The 20,504-nt window shown below is 36.6% G+C and overlaps 1 protein-coding gene and 1 long non-coding RNA gene across 2 annotated transcripts in view; one reads left to right on the forward strand and one right to left on the reverse strand.

The window, feature by feature from the left end:
- Positions 1-18,493, reverse strand: part of NIPAL1 (NIPA like domain containing 1) — a gene marked incomplete in the record, with an annotated part of 21,725 nt that extends 3,232 nt beyond the window's left edge. Inside the window, 2 exon segments of the mRNA XM_072406254.1 lie at positions 6,953-7,228; positions 18,338-18,493. Coding sequence (XP_072262355.1) covers positions 6,953-7,228; positions 18,338-18,392 — 331 coding nt within the window.
- A 1,433-nt stretch (positions 18,494-19,926) lies between these two features.
- LOC140327810 (uncharacterized) overlaps positions 19,927-20,504 on the forward strand; it is a 15,106-nt gene continuing 14,528 nt past the window's right edge. Inside the window, exon 1 of the long non-coding RNA XR_011920137.1 lies at positions 19,927-20,015. This is a non-coding gene — a long non-coding RNA (uncharacterized lncRNA). The remainder of the gene's footprint in view (positions 20,016-20,504) is intronic.

Below are 20,504 nucleotides of genomic sequence, written 5' to 3' on the forward strand. Positions count from 1 at the left end.
AAAAAAAAAAAAAAAGAAATATTACTGGAACAACCTTTCCCACTGCCAGTGATGCTGAATTCCACTTCAACAAACCAGTGAGAAACCAGGGGATTTGAAAATAAAAAAATGCCATTGTGTAATTTTCCAAGTGAACTTTAAGATACCATGATCATGAATTGAGCACTGAGTTCACTTGCATTGGCAGGTTAGCATTCACTCCTTTCTTTACATATATTTGCTTTCTTTATACATTTTACTTATATGACATGGCTGAGACACACAAACATAAAAAAGGTCAGAGGCCTGGTATGGTAATGATTCAGTCCACATTAAAATGTAGAGGTACAGTTAAAATTAGGTATATATGTGCCCATTCCCAAATATAATCAAACAGAAATCAATCAAGACTTTTTCAACTTTTATGCCCCAGGACATTTCTTAAAATAAGGTCCAAGTCTGGGTGAACCCCTAAAATACATTATTTGGAAGGATGCCCCTCACATTGAAAGTTAGTGTAAAGAATGTCATTGTTACTGTGGTGGATCCAAATTCAATCATTATAGACAAATAAAAAAATCATTGGGACATGCTTGTGGCATTAGACCCCAAACTATGCAGGTCCCATCACATGGGAAGACAGGAAGGGAGGAACCCTATTGTTCCACAGAATGACTGTACTAGACACTGGTAGAATCAGCATAAATTTTCCAACCTCAAAGTTATTCCTATTCTACACTTTAATACTTTCAGTTAATCGACTCAGTTCAGTTTATGGTCCAGTCAATGAAGCGATCAAATGCACTGCTCAATCAGAGAGGAAAACCGAGCCATGTATGGCCAGCTTAACGGTATCACCAAACTTTTAAAGAAATAATGAAATTATAATAATTGACCACAGAAGAATAATTCCTAACAGTTCAGAAAAATACCAAACCAGAAGTATGCCATAGTATGCCAAGATTTCATCTTAAATCCTATCCTTCAGTACAACAAGACAAACACAAAAGATATATAGCACATTCTCCAAAACCTTCATTGCATCTCATTTTGGAAACGTTGGAAATTTTTCCTTTTCGGTATTACTAAACCATGATTACAAACCATCAAACATTACTGTTGTAAATCAGTAAAGTTACCTATTACTATTGATTACAAATACTAAAAGTTTACACCTTGGGTAATACTTAATGTTGACCTTGGTTTTAAAAATCCAGGAGATAAAGTGAAATGATTTTATCAGTCAAAGAGATCCATACATTTTTCTGCAATGCAGTAACACTCCTACACAACACAGCCTTGTCCTTGTCCTTGACCTTGACAATGCAGCAGCAGTCCTGCTTTTAAAGCAATCACCTCCCAGCCAACAAACCAGATGCTAAAACATCAGCAGCACCCTAAGGTCACCCCCTGCTCACTCTACTCTTTTTCTATGTTTCTTGCCAGCACCAGATGTGTATGCACCAGAGCCTGATTGGACGATTCTTTGTTGAAGGCTGGCAGTGTCAGTTGCACACCTGATACAAACATGGAGGTAACTGTGACAAGATGTGTATCAAATAACTGAATACCTGAGCTAAATACTCATTCTGGGTCAGTGATATAGAAAGTATTAAAGGCAGAAGATCAGAAGACCAGCCAAGCAAGCTGTATATTACAAATATATACATATTACAAAAAGGAGTGTAGTGGGGAAGGCACGTGCGGGAACACCATGCCCTCACATTATTCAGAAATAGACGCAAATGTTGCCTCCTATTTTGCAAAGAATTCTTTGGTGGTCCGTGTTTCAAGCCAGGGGGGTGGGAGGCACCAGCCAAACCCGTAGACCATGTCCTATGTATGGAATTGCAGGCTCAGGGTGGTGGACGGGTTGTCTGTCTGAACACAACCCACCCACTCTCCCATCGCAGGTCCCGAGCCTGCAATGGGAGAATGGATAGGTTCTGCTATCATGACGTCATTCTGGGGGAAGTTTCTTCCCCTGTGAGTGACACATAGGCAGGGGTGTAGTAGGGCGGGCAGGTCATGGATAGTACCATGCCCCCCCCCCCCCTTCTTTTGTATGACTATACCCCTGCAAATGGTTCTTTTTCAAGAGCAAATACAGAGATTACCTCCTATATCATAACATGCAGGGGTCACCACTTGTACAGCCTTGAAGGATTCATAATATTTAGAAGGTTCCACATTCATACTATGTCCCTGTGTACATTCAGAGTCAGCCATGTGATTTTCTGTATGTTCCAAATCTCTTGTAGTTGAAGGTTGTAATGTAAAATGATTACTACCGAACACATACAATTTTACATAATCTTATTCTTTAAAGAGCACCTGTAGCATCTGCAAAGAACAGTTTCATTTAGTTTTCAGTTTTCAATGTTTAGGGATTTTATGGAAGAGCACAAAACCTTAACCCCACGCCTTATTCCCATCCACATATTATCAAGTTGAATTGTATCCTCTCCTGTTACATAACTGAATATAATAGTTATTGTTTACATACCAACACTAACAATAGCTATGAGTCACATAATACATACCAACAGCCTGTTGGAGTTTGTTCATTATAATTGTGTGTAATGCTTGTTTGACAGTTCAAACTTGTTAAAGCATAACATGAAATATTTTATTAAGTTTTAAAAAATAAAAATAGGAATTCAAACACATACAGCGGGGTAGTTTTATTGAAAGTCATATGTAATATATATACTTTTCCTTAAAATTAAAAGAAAATATTAAGGGCTTAATTTTTGTTGTAGGTCGAAAGAAAAATATGTCAGCTTTGTATTATTCTTGGCTAGAGAAAAAGATTTTTAAGAGAACCTGTTACTGCGCTCCTATCTCCAGGATAGAAGCGCCTGTTTAATTCATTGGAAATGCCAACTAGTAAATAAAGAATGAAGAATGCAGAGTTTTGTACTTTGCTTTAATATATGGTCTCTCATCATTAGAACCAAAGCAGTCAGGATCCATTCACATATCATTCTCAATGGTACCCCAGTGCTTGTCTAAAGTAGTACAGAAGACAGCAGCGCATTGCAACTCATGATGTTTTTGCAGTGCATAAAAATGCTAAGTTAATAATTTTTTATGTGTTGAGGTGCATTACACCCTATTCATTTTGAATAGGCTGGCTACTGCTCCATCCCAGCACCATAATAAATAGGGGGCATTATGTATAAAAATGGACAGTCTTTTGAGATAACATCCTACATGTTAGGTCATAGGTTGACTACCTAGAGTACATGTAAATTTACAATTTGGGATTAAAGCTCATCGCATTTCATTACATGTTGCTGGTTGGATCAACAATATTTACATACATATGTACTTATAATGATTGATACCAGATCTGGCTAGTTTTTGTTTTTTTTCACTTTAGCTTAGAGTGGGGAGGTTGCAGTTTTCACTAGGTTTTTATTCCTGTAACCCCAATGGTAATATTTTCCCTCATTGTGTCCCTATGATCCCCATACAAGAAATGGGAGGGGTATTTGTCACCAGAACAGAAAAACCTGGATGGAAAAAACTACTGTTAAAAATTCTAAACTCTCAGGTCTACCAAATGGCATTTTGTCTGTGTTCTTGTTGAAGAAAGTTCATATGACAGTGGCCTTTGCAGCGCTAGGTCCTAGGTTTGAATCTAGGCCAAGACACTAGCTGCATGGAGTTTGCAGGTTCTCCCCATGTTTGTGTGGGTTTCCTCCCACATTTTAAAAACATGCAGTTAGGTTAATTGGCTTCCCCCAAAAATGACCTTAGACTGTGGTAATTTCATATGACTATGGTAGGGACATTAGATTGTCAGCGCCTTAGAGGGACAGCTAGGGACATGACTACGGACTTTGTACAGCGCTGTGTAAAATGTCAGCACTATAAAAACACTGTGTAATAAAAATAATCAATTACTTTAGTTTTCCTTAGGATTAATATAGTGACTAAAGTCTGATAGGAGCCCTAACCTAATCCAAAAACAAAATTACATCTTTTGGCTGAAACTGGGCTTGAACCAACCAATCCCCATTGTTCTCCTAATATAAAATAAGTGTTAGGGCATCTAAACACAATCTCCCCCTTTCATAGTCACGTATACTTGGAAAATATAAGTATGCTTGTGGATGAATTGATCATCAAAACAAAATCTGTGGATGGTGACATAATACTCACATTGCCTATGACCAGTTCAGCTATGTGTGGCCATTGAAGTCATATAATTTATGGAAACAGATTGTTGACATGTATTCTACATAGATAAACAATTAGTGTGCCACTATAGATAATTTCTGTGTATTCTGGCTCATAATACTTAAAAAAAATAAATTCATTATATTTCCAGAGCATGAAAAATCATCTCAATGAAATGTCACTTTACATATTCTCGTATGACTGTAAATAATTGTGCTCTGCTCACAATATATATATGATATATATGCAATGATATATTTATTCTGCATGATCAACAGGAAATAATCAAAATATGAATCATAATATCCAATACCTAATTTCATAACCCAGAGCTTTCTACCTATCCTTCCTCTTTTTTTGCCTGCTACCTATTTATTTCATTTATTTATGTATTCCTTTACCTGCATCTTTTCTATTTCACATTTAGGTTGTTTCGCCTTCATTCCCCATAGCTCCCCTAAACACCTCTGTATTTATTATACAGACTCTATGTTTTTTAACATATTTTTATTTTAGCTAAACAGTACAAATGAGATGTACAAAGTAGGTACAGAAGGTAAATAACCAGAAAGCTTATAAATTCTATAGTAGATGCAGATTATCGGTGGGGGTGGCATCCAACAATCAGTGGCATTACAACTATTTGGACAAGGGTAGCAGTTCTAGAGTCTCAATGATTATAATGTTATAGAAACAAAAAGTTTCTCACCGAATGAGACAACTTGATTTTTTTAACAGTCATTTGCTTTTTGTTAGCCGGACCTGATCCATTCCAGGTTGGCTGGATTACCCAGCTTTACTGATGAAAGTGTATCCTCTCCAGCCCTAGACAGCTTTAATAAATAAATTTCAAACAACTGATGGATACTGAACAGTGAGGACATATCCTACCCTATTTTCTTAAAGGAATTACCACCCATTGCACAGGTGATAAGAATGGTCAAGAACACTTACACACATTTATACATACTCAGGGGACACCATCGTCCTAGTTTAGAATTAGATGGCTTGAAGATTTAACTTGGTAGAAATAAGGAAACATTTTGCTACTAGAATATTGTAAAAGAGCATACAGATTTATTTCAGTATAAAATTATTCTTTATTTATATATTGTAAATAAACATAGGGGCAGCATGGTGGCTCAGTGGTTAGTACTTTGGCCTTTGCAGCCCTGGGTCCCAGGTTTGAATCTTGGTCAGGACACCTTCTGCATGGAGTTTGTATTTTCTCCCTGTGTTTGTGTGGCTTTCCTCCCACATCCCAAAAACATGCAGTTAGATTAATTGGCTTGCCCCTAAATTGACCTTAGACTGTGTAAAAGACAAATGACTATGGTAGGGACATCGGATTGTGAGCTCCTTTGTGGGACAGCCAGTGACATGATTATGTATTTTGTACAGCGCTGCGTAATATGATGGCACTATATAAATATTGTGCATAAAATCCTACATATTGTAAATCCCAAATCAATAAATTTCAATTTACCCAAAAATATTGCAGAACTAGAATTCCCTGTGATTGATGATTCTGCCCACATGGGAGTAAAATCATCCCGTTCCCAGAGTTCACTTGTTAATTTTTTTCAAATGGCTTGACTACGTTTTCCTAACAAGTACAATAAAGTACTATTACTACAGGAGTGCACATTCCACCTCTTGCACATACTTGTTTGTTCTGCAGTTAAGGCATTTTGTTTTTATCATTTCTCCTATAAAAAGGTTATGCACTGTTGTAACCAGATATCGATTAAACAATCTGTGTTTTGAAAGTACACAATGAAAGTGGAAAACAATGATCCCTTCAGTGCTGACCACAGCAAAGGACTGATGAAAGTTTTTGGTAATAAATGTCATTATTATCTTAGTACCTCTCTACTTAAGCCTCGTACAGACGTCACATTACTGTTGCTGGAATTGATCTTTTCCAATGACAAGTGTACACACAGCACTGTTTTATTCCATGGAGAAAGGAGGGGGGAGAAGGAGTAAGCAGCACCCCGCTGTGCTCTCTTTCCCAATCGGTGATTCATCAATCCACCAATGAGGATTGACAAATAACTTTGAGGCACTGCTGTGCACATGCCAGATTTTCCAACGAGATGAGCACAATTGGGCAATCAAACATGTGACAATCTAATGGGTTATAATATATATATACACATACACACATAAATCCAGGTTGTATTGACAAATGCAGGGGGAGATGAATACTTTCTCAAGGCACTGTACATTTTGGTTGAAAAAAACTTTGTATTTCCATCTGTGTATTTGAAGCAGCAATATTTACACTAAGACAAAATTCCTTTACTGAAAACACTAAGAAGGCAAAACACCATTCCCACAAAAATCTCTAAACGATTTTATTACTTACATGGAAGTATTGGCATGGAACACATTTTAGGTGTAAAACTCATAAATGAATCAGCACAGTCAATGATTTATTTGAATTCATTTCAGCCGGTTTTGTGTTGCCCAGCAGAGCCAAGTTTGACTATATCACCTTTTCAGTGTCTTGCGTCACATTTGATATTTGAAATATTGGTTATCTGTATATAAGTCCACAAGTACCCCTAGTCACTTTTAAATAGGGACCCAATTTAACTTTTACAATACTTTCAAGATATTTAAATCTTGGCCCATGTGATGTGTGTGTCATGTGATCATGCGGGCTCATGACACTGGTGACATAGCATTTCCTCAACATTAATGTATAACATGTGCTCTGACTATTACCTGAAATATGGTGCTTATCTTATCATGAGCAAACATGTCTTATTTTCCTTACCCGCTCTGGTGACTCCCTTTTCAGCCAACCGTAAAAGTCCTTTTTTCTTCATGATGAAACTTGACCCGATAAAAAAACTGGAGCTTACAGCTAATATTAAACCAATGTAGAGGTTGTATTTGTTTACAAAAGATGTTGTAATACTCAAATTTGTCTCGTTGGTGGATTGGCTGCCGTTCTGTACAGAGATGAAAGACGAAGGACTTTGGGTTGTGTTCATTATTACACACCATGCCTGGAGATTGCTCTGAGGACACATAAACGGTAACAAAGCTCCTAAAAAAGGAAAAACATACAACAATGTTATTATTTAGAATGCCAAAAAGATAATCGATAGAAATGAAAACAAAAAAGTGACGGAACTAAAAAAACTAAAAAAAAAAAAAAACTAAAAAAAGTGATGGAAAATGAAATACAAGGGTGTTTTTGACATGGGTAGGGTCAATGGACATATTCATTTTTTTACTTTAATTTGAGCTGCATTGGAGGACATTAGGAATTTATTGACTTTTTTTTTTTTTACTATAATGGACTTGTAGGAGGGTAAATAAAAGTAAAAGTTGATTGTTTTGTCTGCACATTATTGGCTGGTTAAAGTTAGCACAGCTAATATCTTAAAAAAGGGTTAAAATTGGAATAGGTCAATGTTACCTCGTCTTTACATATGATGAGTCTGTTTTGTGTAAACATGAAGTCATAGACTAATAACAGAGTGTAACATAAACACACGTTTTTACACATGAACTGGAGATAAATCAATATGCACTGACTTTTACTGCACACTGCTCATAAAAGGGTAACACTCAAACAGAAATTTCATATTGAGCTTGTGGATAAAAAGTATAATGATCTGTACATATGTTATAGTCAGTAATATGATGTGTTATTGTCCAATATATTTACAATAACATTTTTTCCTCATGACATATCCCACCGCATTTTGTTGATTGCCACTCCATATATACATAGAATATGCTACTATAATAAACTGCTGAGATAAAATGTAAGAAAATATATAAAAAAAGTTTTCCTAAACAATAAAATATATATATATATTTTTTTTTAAATGCTAAAATAAGTAGTTCACTGATGTTGTAGTAAAATATACTGTGTTATCCCAAGCTAGGGTACCAGTGATGGAGCAATCTTTCCTAGTTGGAGTAACAGGTCATTAAAACATTTTCGGGCTCATAATCTAACTTTACTGGAAAGAAGTACCTGACATTGGCCAGAAATATGTGTGCTTCCCATTGGCGGCTAACCCAGAAGTGTCTTTTGTTTTGAGATTTGTAAAAGTGCCTTTTACAAGTCTCGTTGAAACAGTATAAATCTTTACTAACACTTTATTTGAATGTGGCCTAATTGCTAATTCCCCGGTTTGGAAATCTACTAATGCAGCTCCCATCAAAATGTGGCTGCTTAATATGCGGTTTATCTTATGGAGGAAGACCGGGCAATTGCAGCAGACTGAAGGAAAAACATCCATCAGACCTGAACTGTTTGGTTTATGTTCGAATACCCTGATTTGTGCAAACTGTTCACATTGTAAAGCAAAGTGCAGTTTGGGATGTATATGTGCCTTGTGGAATATAATGGGGGATACCTCCCTCTACCCCATTTTTCCCCTTATTTTCCTTTTTAGCCCCTAATGCTTACTTTATACCTTACTGTTATATATATATATATATATATATATATATATATTGATCTTTTATCTACTAAATAAATTGCTCAGTTTGTTAAATTTTAAAAAGTCTAGTTTCTTCATCCTACTTAGTTTGATTATTATATTTACAATGTTTAACTGAATGACAAGATTTAACGTGTGAAGACAAGATTTAACGTGTGAAGACAAAAACAAAATCATTTCGACAGGACCATTTTTTGTTCATAAAAATGTTCACATTCATATACTTTTAGGGGTCTGTTTATAAAGTAATGAATCTCATATTCACTGAAACTTTATCTGGTGGAGAATTTTCCAGATTCATATATTTTATTGGAAGTAATTGATTCTCCACCAGGGAATGCTTCTGTAAATATCAGATTCACTGCTTTATAAATAGATCTTTCAGGGCATCATTGGTAGAAGATCTGTAAGATCTTTGAGCATTTCCAAACACTTAACCACTCCAATCACTGTATATCACTATGTCGTTAAATATAGGTCACCTACAGCCTTGGTCAAGAGTAAAGAATTCCGCTGTACTAGTTTTAGAAGTTTTTCCTTTCACTATATGCGTACTGAACATGTATCTATCCTGAACAAGAAACTTGACAGCTCCAGCTCAAATTTTAGAGAATTAAACAATTAAATTTGTGTGCATTGAGATTTTCTATACAATGAGTAAGGAAATATATTAATCCAGCCAACAAAATTTCAACCTGTGCTTTGTATTGTACACACTTTTCAAGGCATACAGACACATTTTCTGGAATTGCTTTGCTTCCTAATAACAACACATCAAACATTTAGAACATTTACATAGATGTCCTTAGGTCAATAGGGATTAGGTCAGTTAAACCCTTCCAATTAAGGTCTGCCAAATATTCAACTCTTTTCTGTGATTTTTTTCTAAAAGGAGCCTAAACATGCTAATGAACAAAGCCATCAATACATTTGAAGGACATTTAAAGCAGAACTAAACTATCCTATCCACCAAAGAAGGTGCCATTTAGATCTGTGTACATGACCAGCTATAACAAGGACCATTAAGGGGTTTAAAAATTCAGTTGAGAAAAATTTGGTACACAGCACAAAGTCCATAGTCATATCACTAACTGTCCCTCAAAGAGGCTCACAATCTAATGTCCCTACCTTAGTCATATGTCATTTATACAATCTAAGGTCAATTTTGGGGGAAAGCCAATTAACCTCACTGCAAGTTTTCGGGATGTAGGAGGAAACTGGAGTACCCAGAGAAAACCCACACAGACACAGGGAGAACCTGTAAACTCAATGCAGATAATGTCCTGGCTGAGATTCGAACCTGGGACCTAGCATTGTAATGGCAAGAGTGCTACCTCTGAGCCACCATGCTACCCATCTGGTATGTTTTAATAATAATTTAATAACATGTAACAAAAAATTTTATTGGTGGATTTGGTTCTATTTTAAACAGAGCATTTTACCTGTTTAAAGGATTAAAACTGTAAGGTCTTGAGAGCTCACATTTCTTCTGAATAATCTTAAGAAGAGTTATTTTTAACATTCACACTCCTGGTGAGGTTGCGGTGCTGTTACCGCTCCCTCGTGCCAGGGAACCGCCGCCTTTCAATAGACACTTCAAGTAGCTTCTACAAGGCTGCTATCTCCACATTTGGGATAGTGGAATGGGAGATATTACCTACCTTCTGTTTGCCAAGGGTTTGTTGACTCAGCAAACCTGAACCTCAAAGAGAATCCCATAAAGATCTATGGGCAGTGAATCTTGTAGGTAAATTCCACGCATTTTGAGGAGCTAACAGTAAAAAAAACGCTGTAGATATCGGGTACTGCCATGTAAGACATGTATAAATGCAGCTTCAAGAGCAACATTAAAAATGCCTAATTCTTTTTAATAATATGCTTGGGGAAGCTATAAAGCTATGTCAGTTACAATTTGAAATTGGATTTGGGGGTGGAATATTTCCTTTTATTTTATTTTTTATTTTAGGCTTACATACAATAGCAGCAGCAACCTAATCTAACTTATTTCACTCACCAAAAATAATTTTGTAAGTTGGTAACCTTAGCAGAGACACGCTTTTTCATGAAACCGTAACACCCTGCTTGTCAGATAGAAATTCATGAGTACTTCCGTGCCATTCCTGTTTTCTCTAATGCAAAACTATCCTGCTTCTATCAAGCTCTCATCCAGAATTAAGAAACGTTAAAGTGAGCGGTGTCAATGAGGGGAAATAGCTGTAATTTACTAGTGAATAGGAATACACTAAGATGTTTTTTTTAAAGAACTGAGAGACCCCAGGTGACACAGCAGTGTAAAATTGGCCACCAGCAGGCAATTTTAAATTGCAAAGCTAGGCCCAAATTTACTAAAGATACAAAAGTTTCCTCTTTAAAATTACAATAGAGAGGTTGTACTGTACAATACAAAGTTTGTACTGCACATTTCTTCTGGCTTCCCAATACATCTGGTCAAATCAGAGTGAAGTGCTACATGAAAGGTAAGACTTCACAAGCATGGGGCTTAGAATGGTGGCTCATTGTTTGGAGCCTCCAAAATATACAAGAGGATAGAAGGTGATCTGCTGTGTCTGTTCGTTTCTTCTTTATTATTTCTTCATGTATTGTGTGATCACTAAGCACAGAATCTCGAAATATCATGCTGTCTCCACATTGTCTTGAAGCACTGGGCACTGTCTAAGTGAACCGTATTACAGTAAATCTCTGTTATTGCATAAGATAAATAAATAAATAACCATGAGACACACAATAAATGAGCCACTGATAAGAATATTAACCAGCTGCCATACAATTCTGACGTGCATGATCCTTGTTTCTCATTTTCCTTTCCGGTAATAAAAAGGTGCAGCACAGGAAGTGTAATTTCCCTGTTATCATATTTGAAGTATGCTTACTTTATTTCTGATACATAGAACCTGAGTATGAATTGTGGGGTACTATTGAGTGCATGAATTGCTTCCACTGATATTGCAGAAATCCAGCAAAATTAGCATGATAAAAATCAGCTTTTGTTACAAGATGTATATTCAGTCCCAATATCACACCCCTTTGCTGCACTACATTTAATTCCCCAATGTCCTCTTTCTGATGACCAGCATTATTCAATCTACTCCATCTGAGTCCAGGTCATCTTGAACTTGTCCCAAGCTGTGTCTTGACAGTAAAAGATGACTTTAAATCTTTATCAGTCTGTTTTGTCTTCCTATCAGCAGCTTCTTGGCAACAAATTAGCTGTCACCTTTGTGCCACTGTTATTTACAGGTTACATACGAGATAGAGACTGTAGGTTTGTTCTTAAGTTGAATTTGTATGTAAGTTGGAACAGGTGCATTATTTTAATAAATGCATTTAGGACAAATATGTGTTTTAACATATTATTTGGCAGTGAGGTGTGAGTTACTGTATAAAATCCTCACTGTGAGTTAATCACAATCACAAAGCAAAAAAAAAAACAAAAAAACAAAGCAAACCCAAATATTCATTACCTTATTAAATTCTGAAGCAAGCTGTGCTTTGTTAAGCAAAAAGAAACAACTGAGGAGTTTGTCTTGGTCATTAAAGAGTTAGAAGAGGTTACAGAACAGCAAAAGACTTCTTCTGCAAGTCATGCGAACTGCCCTCAACCCCATCAAGCCTCTGTCCTGCACACAAACGAGAAGGGAAGCCCAGTTTATATCTAGGAGTCTGTATGTCGGATGTCCTTAACTTGGGGACTACCTGTATAAGTACTTTTGGTAATCTATTCATACCTATTTTATTTGTAATTTACCTTAAATCCACTCTGTTATTTCTGAATAATGCATTAGAGTGCCAAATACCACAGCAGGGGTTGGCAGTCGGGGTTTGGACCACTAGGCCATTTAAGGAGGTGAAGAAGGCACACTAGGCCAGAAGAAACAAGGTGTCCTAGGAAAGTTTTTTTCCAACCGTGACTGTAAGCGAGCAGCCTCAGTCTTCCGCTCATCTGCGGTGTAGTCTCTGTACGTGTACGCGTCCTTGGCATCGAAATGCCCCTTGAGATTCGACCGCTTGAAAGTGCTGTTGGTGTTGTTGCACACTAAACACAGGGCTTTGTTGCCGCGTTGGACTAAGAATAATTCGTCAGTACATTTGGAGTTGAAGATACAATGATCGAGGTCAACCGTCTGGAGACTGGTAGCTGTGCCATGCTTCTGCTCTTTAGGCAAAGTAATTGGGGTTATTGTGTGGGAACTCGATGTTATCAATGATTTCGTGGAAACTCGCGATAATGCGATAATTTAATTAGGCCGAGTCCAACAATAAATATCTAGGGGGCGTTAGGCCAGACTGGAATACAAGCTAGGCCATATTTGGCCTAAAGGCCAGAGTTTGACTACCTTTGTACTACAGCAAAAGGCTGCATAGAGACATTTATCAGTGCCTAGGTGCTGCCTAGAATGAATCTATGTTTTATGTCTGCAGCTGATTTAATATTACACAGTAACAATGTATACACTAAAAGAAGGTGTAAAGCCATGCTAACACCTAAATAGCGGATTGCTGCAAGTAAAAACATTATAGTTTACTGCAATTATAACCCCACCTCCATTAAATAAAGGAGGTGAAAGAAAATCAACAGAAGCACGCATCGTAAAAACACCTTTTTGGCAAAGAGGAATAAACAGCAGAATGGAAGGCATAAAATCTCTGCTAGGTTTTTATTGACATCTGTCTTCATAATGACGAGATTTATCTTTACTGCCTGGCCTTAGTGTGAGGATGTGACCAAATTTCAGGTAAACCCTTTCCTGCCCACATTTCTTTAAAAACTCCCTAGCAATTATACTTTTTTGTTTTGTATTGTACACCTAAACATACATTGTGCAGAAAAGTAGTAATTAAATAGAGAACATAGCATAAAACTGGGATCTTTCAATTTCTGTATTTGATTCATAAAAAGACACACAAAAAATAAGGACCATTAATGTCACATGGTCAAAAAGCAACAAATACGTTCCTCAATTTCTTGGATTGGATCCTGTTCATATGATTAGGGCCTGGAGCTTAAAGTAGCATATTCGTCTCATAGAAGCTCTCACAGCAGCACCCAAATGCACCATAAAAAAAGTCCATGTTTAGATACAAATTCACAGTCCCCAATCCCTATCCTACAACCTATTGTCATTTTATTTCCCACTTTCCTCTCTTTGAGTATATACATCCCCTGTTTAGATATCTTCTTGAAGTAATGAGACGTTGGGCGAAAGGAGTTAGGTACTTTGGATAGGTGGGGGGAATTGGGAGCAATGCACTTTATATCTTAACCTAAATTTGTCCTTTGGGCCTAGTACACACAAGCAGATCCACTGCCAGTTTTGCCATCAACCAACTGATATTCGTATTAGTAACTAAATGATAGGAAATCAACTGGAAATCAATTGGAAATAAAAAAACACAGCACACCTATGTTTAAAATACTTTCGATCACATTACTTTTCTCTAACAGAAAGTGATTGGTATTCGTATGTGATGTTCTCAGTTGTTTTTGTTATAGGGTGTGCGTGTATTTTCTTATAAAACCCAACCCTAACAAAGGTATTACAACAGACATCAGATGCTAGATTACATCAGTCGCTGTCAGCCGGATAAATGCCAGGGCTGTCACCAACTGGCATGCCAAGGAAGGCATTATACTCTATGTAGGTGTCAATTGCATGTGTGACAAATTTAAAGGACATTACACAGGTTTACATATACTGTATGTAAGCAGTACTTCAGCTTTGAGAAGAGAATCATGTCCAAAAACTGGTAATGAGGATAAATATTTACATGCATTTGTTAATGAAATTATGCAATTACTTTTATTTTTAGAACACAGGTGTGGCCTCATACAGGTTATACGAATGTGATTCTGTTGTACTAAAAGGTGTTTCCTCTGTGCATTTTTGCATGTCTAAAATAAATGTTATCTACGCATATAAATTAAATGTATTCTTCTTCTCACGTGTTTACAGAACGTAGTTCCAGGAGACATTATTACACATCCCATTAATATGACTACTACACACAAAGGCAAGGAAACATCAGACCCTGCACTCTGGGAAACCCATGAAGGCCATCATTGCAGCCAATATATATGGCATCCTCCAAAAAAATAATTTATCATGCTTTGGAAGTAGTTTATAAAAGATTGATGGATGGAAAAAAAGATTTGCCATTCAGATTATCATTCTGCTGGTGCAGGTAAAAAAGTATGAATGCAATAAGAAACAAAAATTAAAGTCTATCTAAGGTCAAAATTTGGTTTGTTTTCTTTAAAGTAGGAAGGGTTAAAACACCTTTTTCACTGTCTGTAGGAGAGATTTTCCTTCATTTCCTATTCTAAAGGTGCAACACATTTTCGTTGTCCCTGAAACAAGTATTTCTGTCACCTAATTGTGGACAACTCAAAATCTTGAATTTGACAATGGTAGTATGTTCAACTTCCTCCCATCATCACAAATAAGTTAAGGGACTTTTCAGTCACATATTATAAAACAAACAAAAAAATATAACTTGTATTTTGAAAATTAGGATAAAAATAAAAGAATCACACAAGTGAATACATATTTTTTCCATATCAAACATGGTCTCGCATAAGTCAAGCAAAATCTTGTTTTGACGAGTTCCGCAGGTGAATCACGCTTCGTCAAGAAAAATGTTGAGACCAAATTTTTATGGAAAAGCTAACAAAATCACTCAGAGGTGGATGTCTCCTCACAATAAGAAAACTGCCGATCACAAGCCAGAAAACAGCACAGTAACAGTAACAATAAGGAACTAACAAATTGGATCTCCTAAGATTTCACCATTTGCACTGGTATCCTCAGTTTGTACTGGCATCTCTTTGATGTTAATGGATTATACTGACAAGACTTCAATACAGGCAGACACCCCCCTGGTGCTGTGGCCCGTTCACATCTTTGTCTCTATGAGATGACACATAGTACTGGTATTGTGCATTATAGTGCGCTGCAATGTGTGAATGTGGTACTTTGCTATGGGAGTGTCATGCCTAAACAGATAACATCAGTAAATTTCAGTAACATCTGCTTGGGCCTCAGGTGAAGCAACGGATTGCTACACAGAGGAAACATTTATTTTTCTATATTGTACACTGCACAGGTAGTGATTACATTTGGATTATTCAGTGATCATGTGCAATCTATAGCTTAGTTACACCAACAAGTCTATTCCTTCTATTGTTGTAGCGATGGTTTGCAACTCTATAATCACAAATTATTTTAATATCATGATTTAGCTACTAAAAATATTTGAGTGCTACTGTACTTGAAGCGTACCTAAACTCAACATTTTTACTTTACACAGAAGGGTAGACAACCGTTCTAAATAAAGTAAAAAAAGGTGCAGCACCTCGGCGATCAAGACTTGATAGGAGCGCAGAGCCTCCCTGGATACCTACGTCATGCATCCTGTTTAAGTATAGAAGCTGGATTTTCATTACCTGAGATAAAACTTCATTATCATCTTTGGGTGAAAGTCTAGCAACTGCACAGCTCTCCCCTGATGTCGCTCAGTAATCTATCCGGTTGGATTGCTGTATGAACAACAGGTAATGACCACTGCTGTTCCCCATGGAATACGCTTGTCCCCCACTTGTACTCACCACTATAGGATTAACAGTGCTGTCTTTACAGTGCTCGTTAGTAATTACTGTTGCTGAAAGTGATCACAAACTAGTGACAATTGCAAGTGTGTACACATCCTTATACTGTACTTAGGAGTTAAAAAGTGAAAACTTTTATCACTGGTGAATAAAAAACTGATCTCTATTTACTGTACAGCGATATGTGTAATGTGTTGGCGCTATATAAATACTGTTTATTATTAATAATAATAATTATAATAATAATATTAATAATGCTCCAATTAGGGTATAATATATAACTGTGTAACCAGTTTAATTGGATCATGATACATATGTGTTTTGCATTACACTTCAATAAAGTGTTAATGGACCATTACTATGGAAGGCACTGAAGTGCAAAACTTTTTGGTCAAGAGTCTGGGGCCAAAGAAGAGCCATCTGTTCTGCCCCTAATATAGTCCATCACTGGCTGTGTTTTTGTTTGTTATACCCTATAAACAACATGCTTGGTTAAGAAAGGTTATTATGTGAATAAAAGTGACACAATTTCCGTGATAGGAATGCACTCTTTACAGCAAACTGAAAATGACAAACATGGATGGTGCCATGTAGAACTCTATAACAGCGCTTTTATAACATGTTGAAAAACCTGTGTTGGGGGCTGCACACGATCCCTTCTTCAAGGCAACATAGTGATGTATACATGTGTGGTGACATAAATCATATATACTCATAATGACGTATATCAGAGTAAGGTTCCATCTCCACTATGAAACACATTCGCTGTTTCTGATTTGGGGCACGATTTGTTAAGCAGCCCGATAAAATGGATGGGCTGTCAGTGCTACCTTGAGGAAGGGACCCTGCGTGGACCCCAAATATGTTTTTTCTGCACGTTCTGACTTTTATAGTAAAGCAAGAATCCAGTAATTTAGAGTACTGGTGTTTTGTTTAAAAAGTGACACAGTCCTAAAGAAAAGCTTTTCTTCCCTAATGACTGGACCAATTAATGTGTGTTATACCCAGACCACTGTTACTGCGGTTACTTTAACTCTAACTGTAACAAGGATCGGTGTTACAGGTAACCCTAGGGCCAGTTGTGCCTTCCTCATTGTATACCAACCTCTCTGAGCTTTGAGTCAGTTTAATGTGAAGTTTTAAGATGTTATTATAACCTGAACAGAATGTTTTACCCGAATAAAAAATATTACCGCCCTGCCCTGCTTGGAAAAAACTTTCCACAGACATACGTATGCAATTAGTGGAAAATGTCAGTACACTGTCACAGTTCAGTCATTTAAACTGCTCCAAGCACTAAATCGCCTGTACAGCATGTAGACATGATTCTGCTGTGCACACATGACATATTAGCATAGCCATTTCTGTGTGCTGATGTCAAAATTTCTTTGTGTAATTTGCACCACCCCTCAGTATTCAGCCGTCACCTTTCCTCCATACCTGAGTCACTGTTGAGCTCACCTGATCTTCCATTATAACCCCCCACCTATAATCACCTGTACATACCAGAGACATGACATCTCACAGGAAACAGCGCAACACCTAGGCAATAATATATAGTTTTATTATCCCTGACATCACAGCTCCTTTTTACTGTTACCATCCAAATAAAATCTGTATTTTTAAATCAAATCATGTAACCAGCATGATATTACTACAAATGTAAAAGCTCATCATCTCACCTTTCATGTAAGAATTCGGTATCAACATATCACTGTTATAATTTAGAATTTTGGGAATGGTATACTTAAAATACAAATCTTACTCCAATTGCTTGATCTGATCATGGCAAAGGAAACATGAAAAACTGTTGTATAAAGCAAGCACAGGTTTGCTGGTCCAGCCTAAAAAATCCTATAATAATAACCCTATTATGTATAGGAAAGATCAAGACATAGATTGTAAATGTTCAGCAGCTGCTGAAGGTATAGCTTTTTGTAAAGTAAAATATTAGAACCAATTGAAGAAACACTGATTGATCACAGATGTAATAATACAGATGTTATATACAGTTAGAAAAAATGTATTTTATTTTAAATGTAGGTGATGGATAAAAATCAGAGTCACTAACCTGTGCTGCAGACTGTTCCTGCTGGTAAAGTGATAATAGGTGGTGCCTCTCCCATCTTTCAATCCAGGAATATCTCTCCTGAGTTCTCCCTCCTGAGTCCACCTGGAAATCTCCTGGTAGTGTGTTGTCACCTCCTGTACACTAAACACAGCAGTCCTGCCCCTTCCCTGCCTGCACCACACTAATATGACTCTATAGGCTACACCCATTAAGCAGTTTCTATGTGTGATAGGTTATGTGACAACCCTGTGAATGCTGCTGTCAAGAAACTATTTTTTTTACAAGTTCTGACTGGTGCAATCTCACTTAAAAAAAACCTGCTGCTTTTATCTGCTTTGAGCTTTTTTAACAATGAACATTTATTGTGTCTTGAAAGGTGACTGTTTGATGAGTTATAATCAAGTGATCTGTAATTGTGTAGGTGGGTGAAGGTCAGGTGCAGCAAGCACAATATATATATTTTTTTAAATATTATGTTTTTGATTACCTTTTTTTGTAAATATCTACAACATAAATACAGTGAATATATGTTTGTTTTTTTTATCTTTATATATATTAAAACTCACATAGATTTTTTTATACAAATATGAATGTTCAAGTCTGATGTAAAATTAAATGGAATTTTCCATCATGTTTCCCCGCTTGCTAACATCTGCAGCACTTCTATATTATAGCATTCCAAGTAGAGTCGGGCTGGTCACTGCTGAGCACCAACACCTTTCCTTTCTGCATGCTGTGTATTTAAAGCATGCTGCAATGGGTGCCAGTTGTGGGGACTGGTAAGCCTTGGTCATGGGTGATTTGGTTTGCTCTTTGAGTGCACTTCAAATTTGCAAACATTGCAATGCGACAAAGTGGAAAAATATACAGTCAATATAACGGAGATTGTAATTGTTGATATTTCTCTTTTCAAAATATCTAACTGGTAGAGGTTCATACCAGATTATTTTGTGACGTCATATAGTGAAAAAATAGTATTTGAGTAGGTCCATTGCGTTTAAAGAAAAGCTGCAATTTACATTGTAACAGTGAGACCTATATAACTGCTCATATCAGGTAATCTGATGGAATATGTGGTACAAAAGAACACAATTCCACACACTATGGGTGGCTGCCCTGGCATGTAGAGCATTTCATTCACCAGAACATCCAAATTTTACCAAAAAAAAGCAATTTTGTCACACTGATTTACCTAAGGCTGTTACATGGAGGTATGGAGACAGTCCTCAATTCTGTGTAAGCTCCAGCTACTGAGATGTGAAGTTTACTGGACTCTCCTCACTTTAAGCAGATGATCAGAATAACTGAGGAGCAAAGGGGAGTATGTACTGCTGGTGGATGTTGCATTAAAGCAGAAGTATAGTTCTGCAAAAAAAAAAATCTGTGATCAGGTAGGTTCCTAGAGGACAGGTGATGCTCCCATTACCTGCCTGATCCTTATCTTATGCAGGGATTTGCTATCTATCCTGGCATCCCCTGGGCTGTAGGGAAACCATGAACCCTCTCATGCATGCATGGGAGTTATGTCATCCCAACCCGGCCCAGCTAGGCTAATCAAGATGGCCAAAGTTCAGCAATCCAGAAGGGGAAAAGAAGAGTATTTAAAACCATTGTGATCAGGAAATAATTTTATTGCAAAAAGACCATCTGCAAAACAAATCTTCAAGATTTTTTAAAGGTAAGGGTTTAGTTCTACTTTCTTCTACTTTTTATTAAACATTGTATTTGAATAGAATAAATATTCTATATCACATGTATGCATTTTGGAGAAAATGGTATCTATAATTTAGACATAAAGATTTTAAAGATTGTTATGAATTCATTTCAATATTTTACATTTAATAAAAGCAAAGGGTTTGCAAAATTGATTTAAGTTGTTCAATAGAAAGAATGGTGGAGTAAACCTTAAGCTTGTTGTGAGTTGTTCTTAAGCTTGAGGCAGTACAGAATTTTTCAAGTATTCTAAAATAGGGAGACGTACAGTCAGATCAGCAAGAAACGTCTACAGAAAATACCGCAGTGCTGTATGCATTAGTCTCTGTTTAAGATTAAACAACTATTATTTGCCAAACATTATTTAATTTTATCAATGATTACTGGAAATAGTTACTTAGAATAAAATATACAAACATATATATATATATATATATATATATATATATATATA

The sequence above is a fragment of the Pyxicephalus adspersus genome, chromosome 3 (assembly GCF_032062135.1).
Source record: "Pyxicephalus adspersus chromosome 3, UCB_Pads_2.0, whole genome shotgun sequence".
Classification (NCBI taxonomy): domain Eukaryota; kingdom Metazoa; phylum Chordata; class Amphibia; order Anura; family Pyxicephalidae; genus Pyxicephalus; species Pyxicephalus adspersus.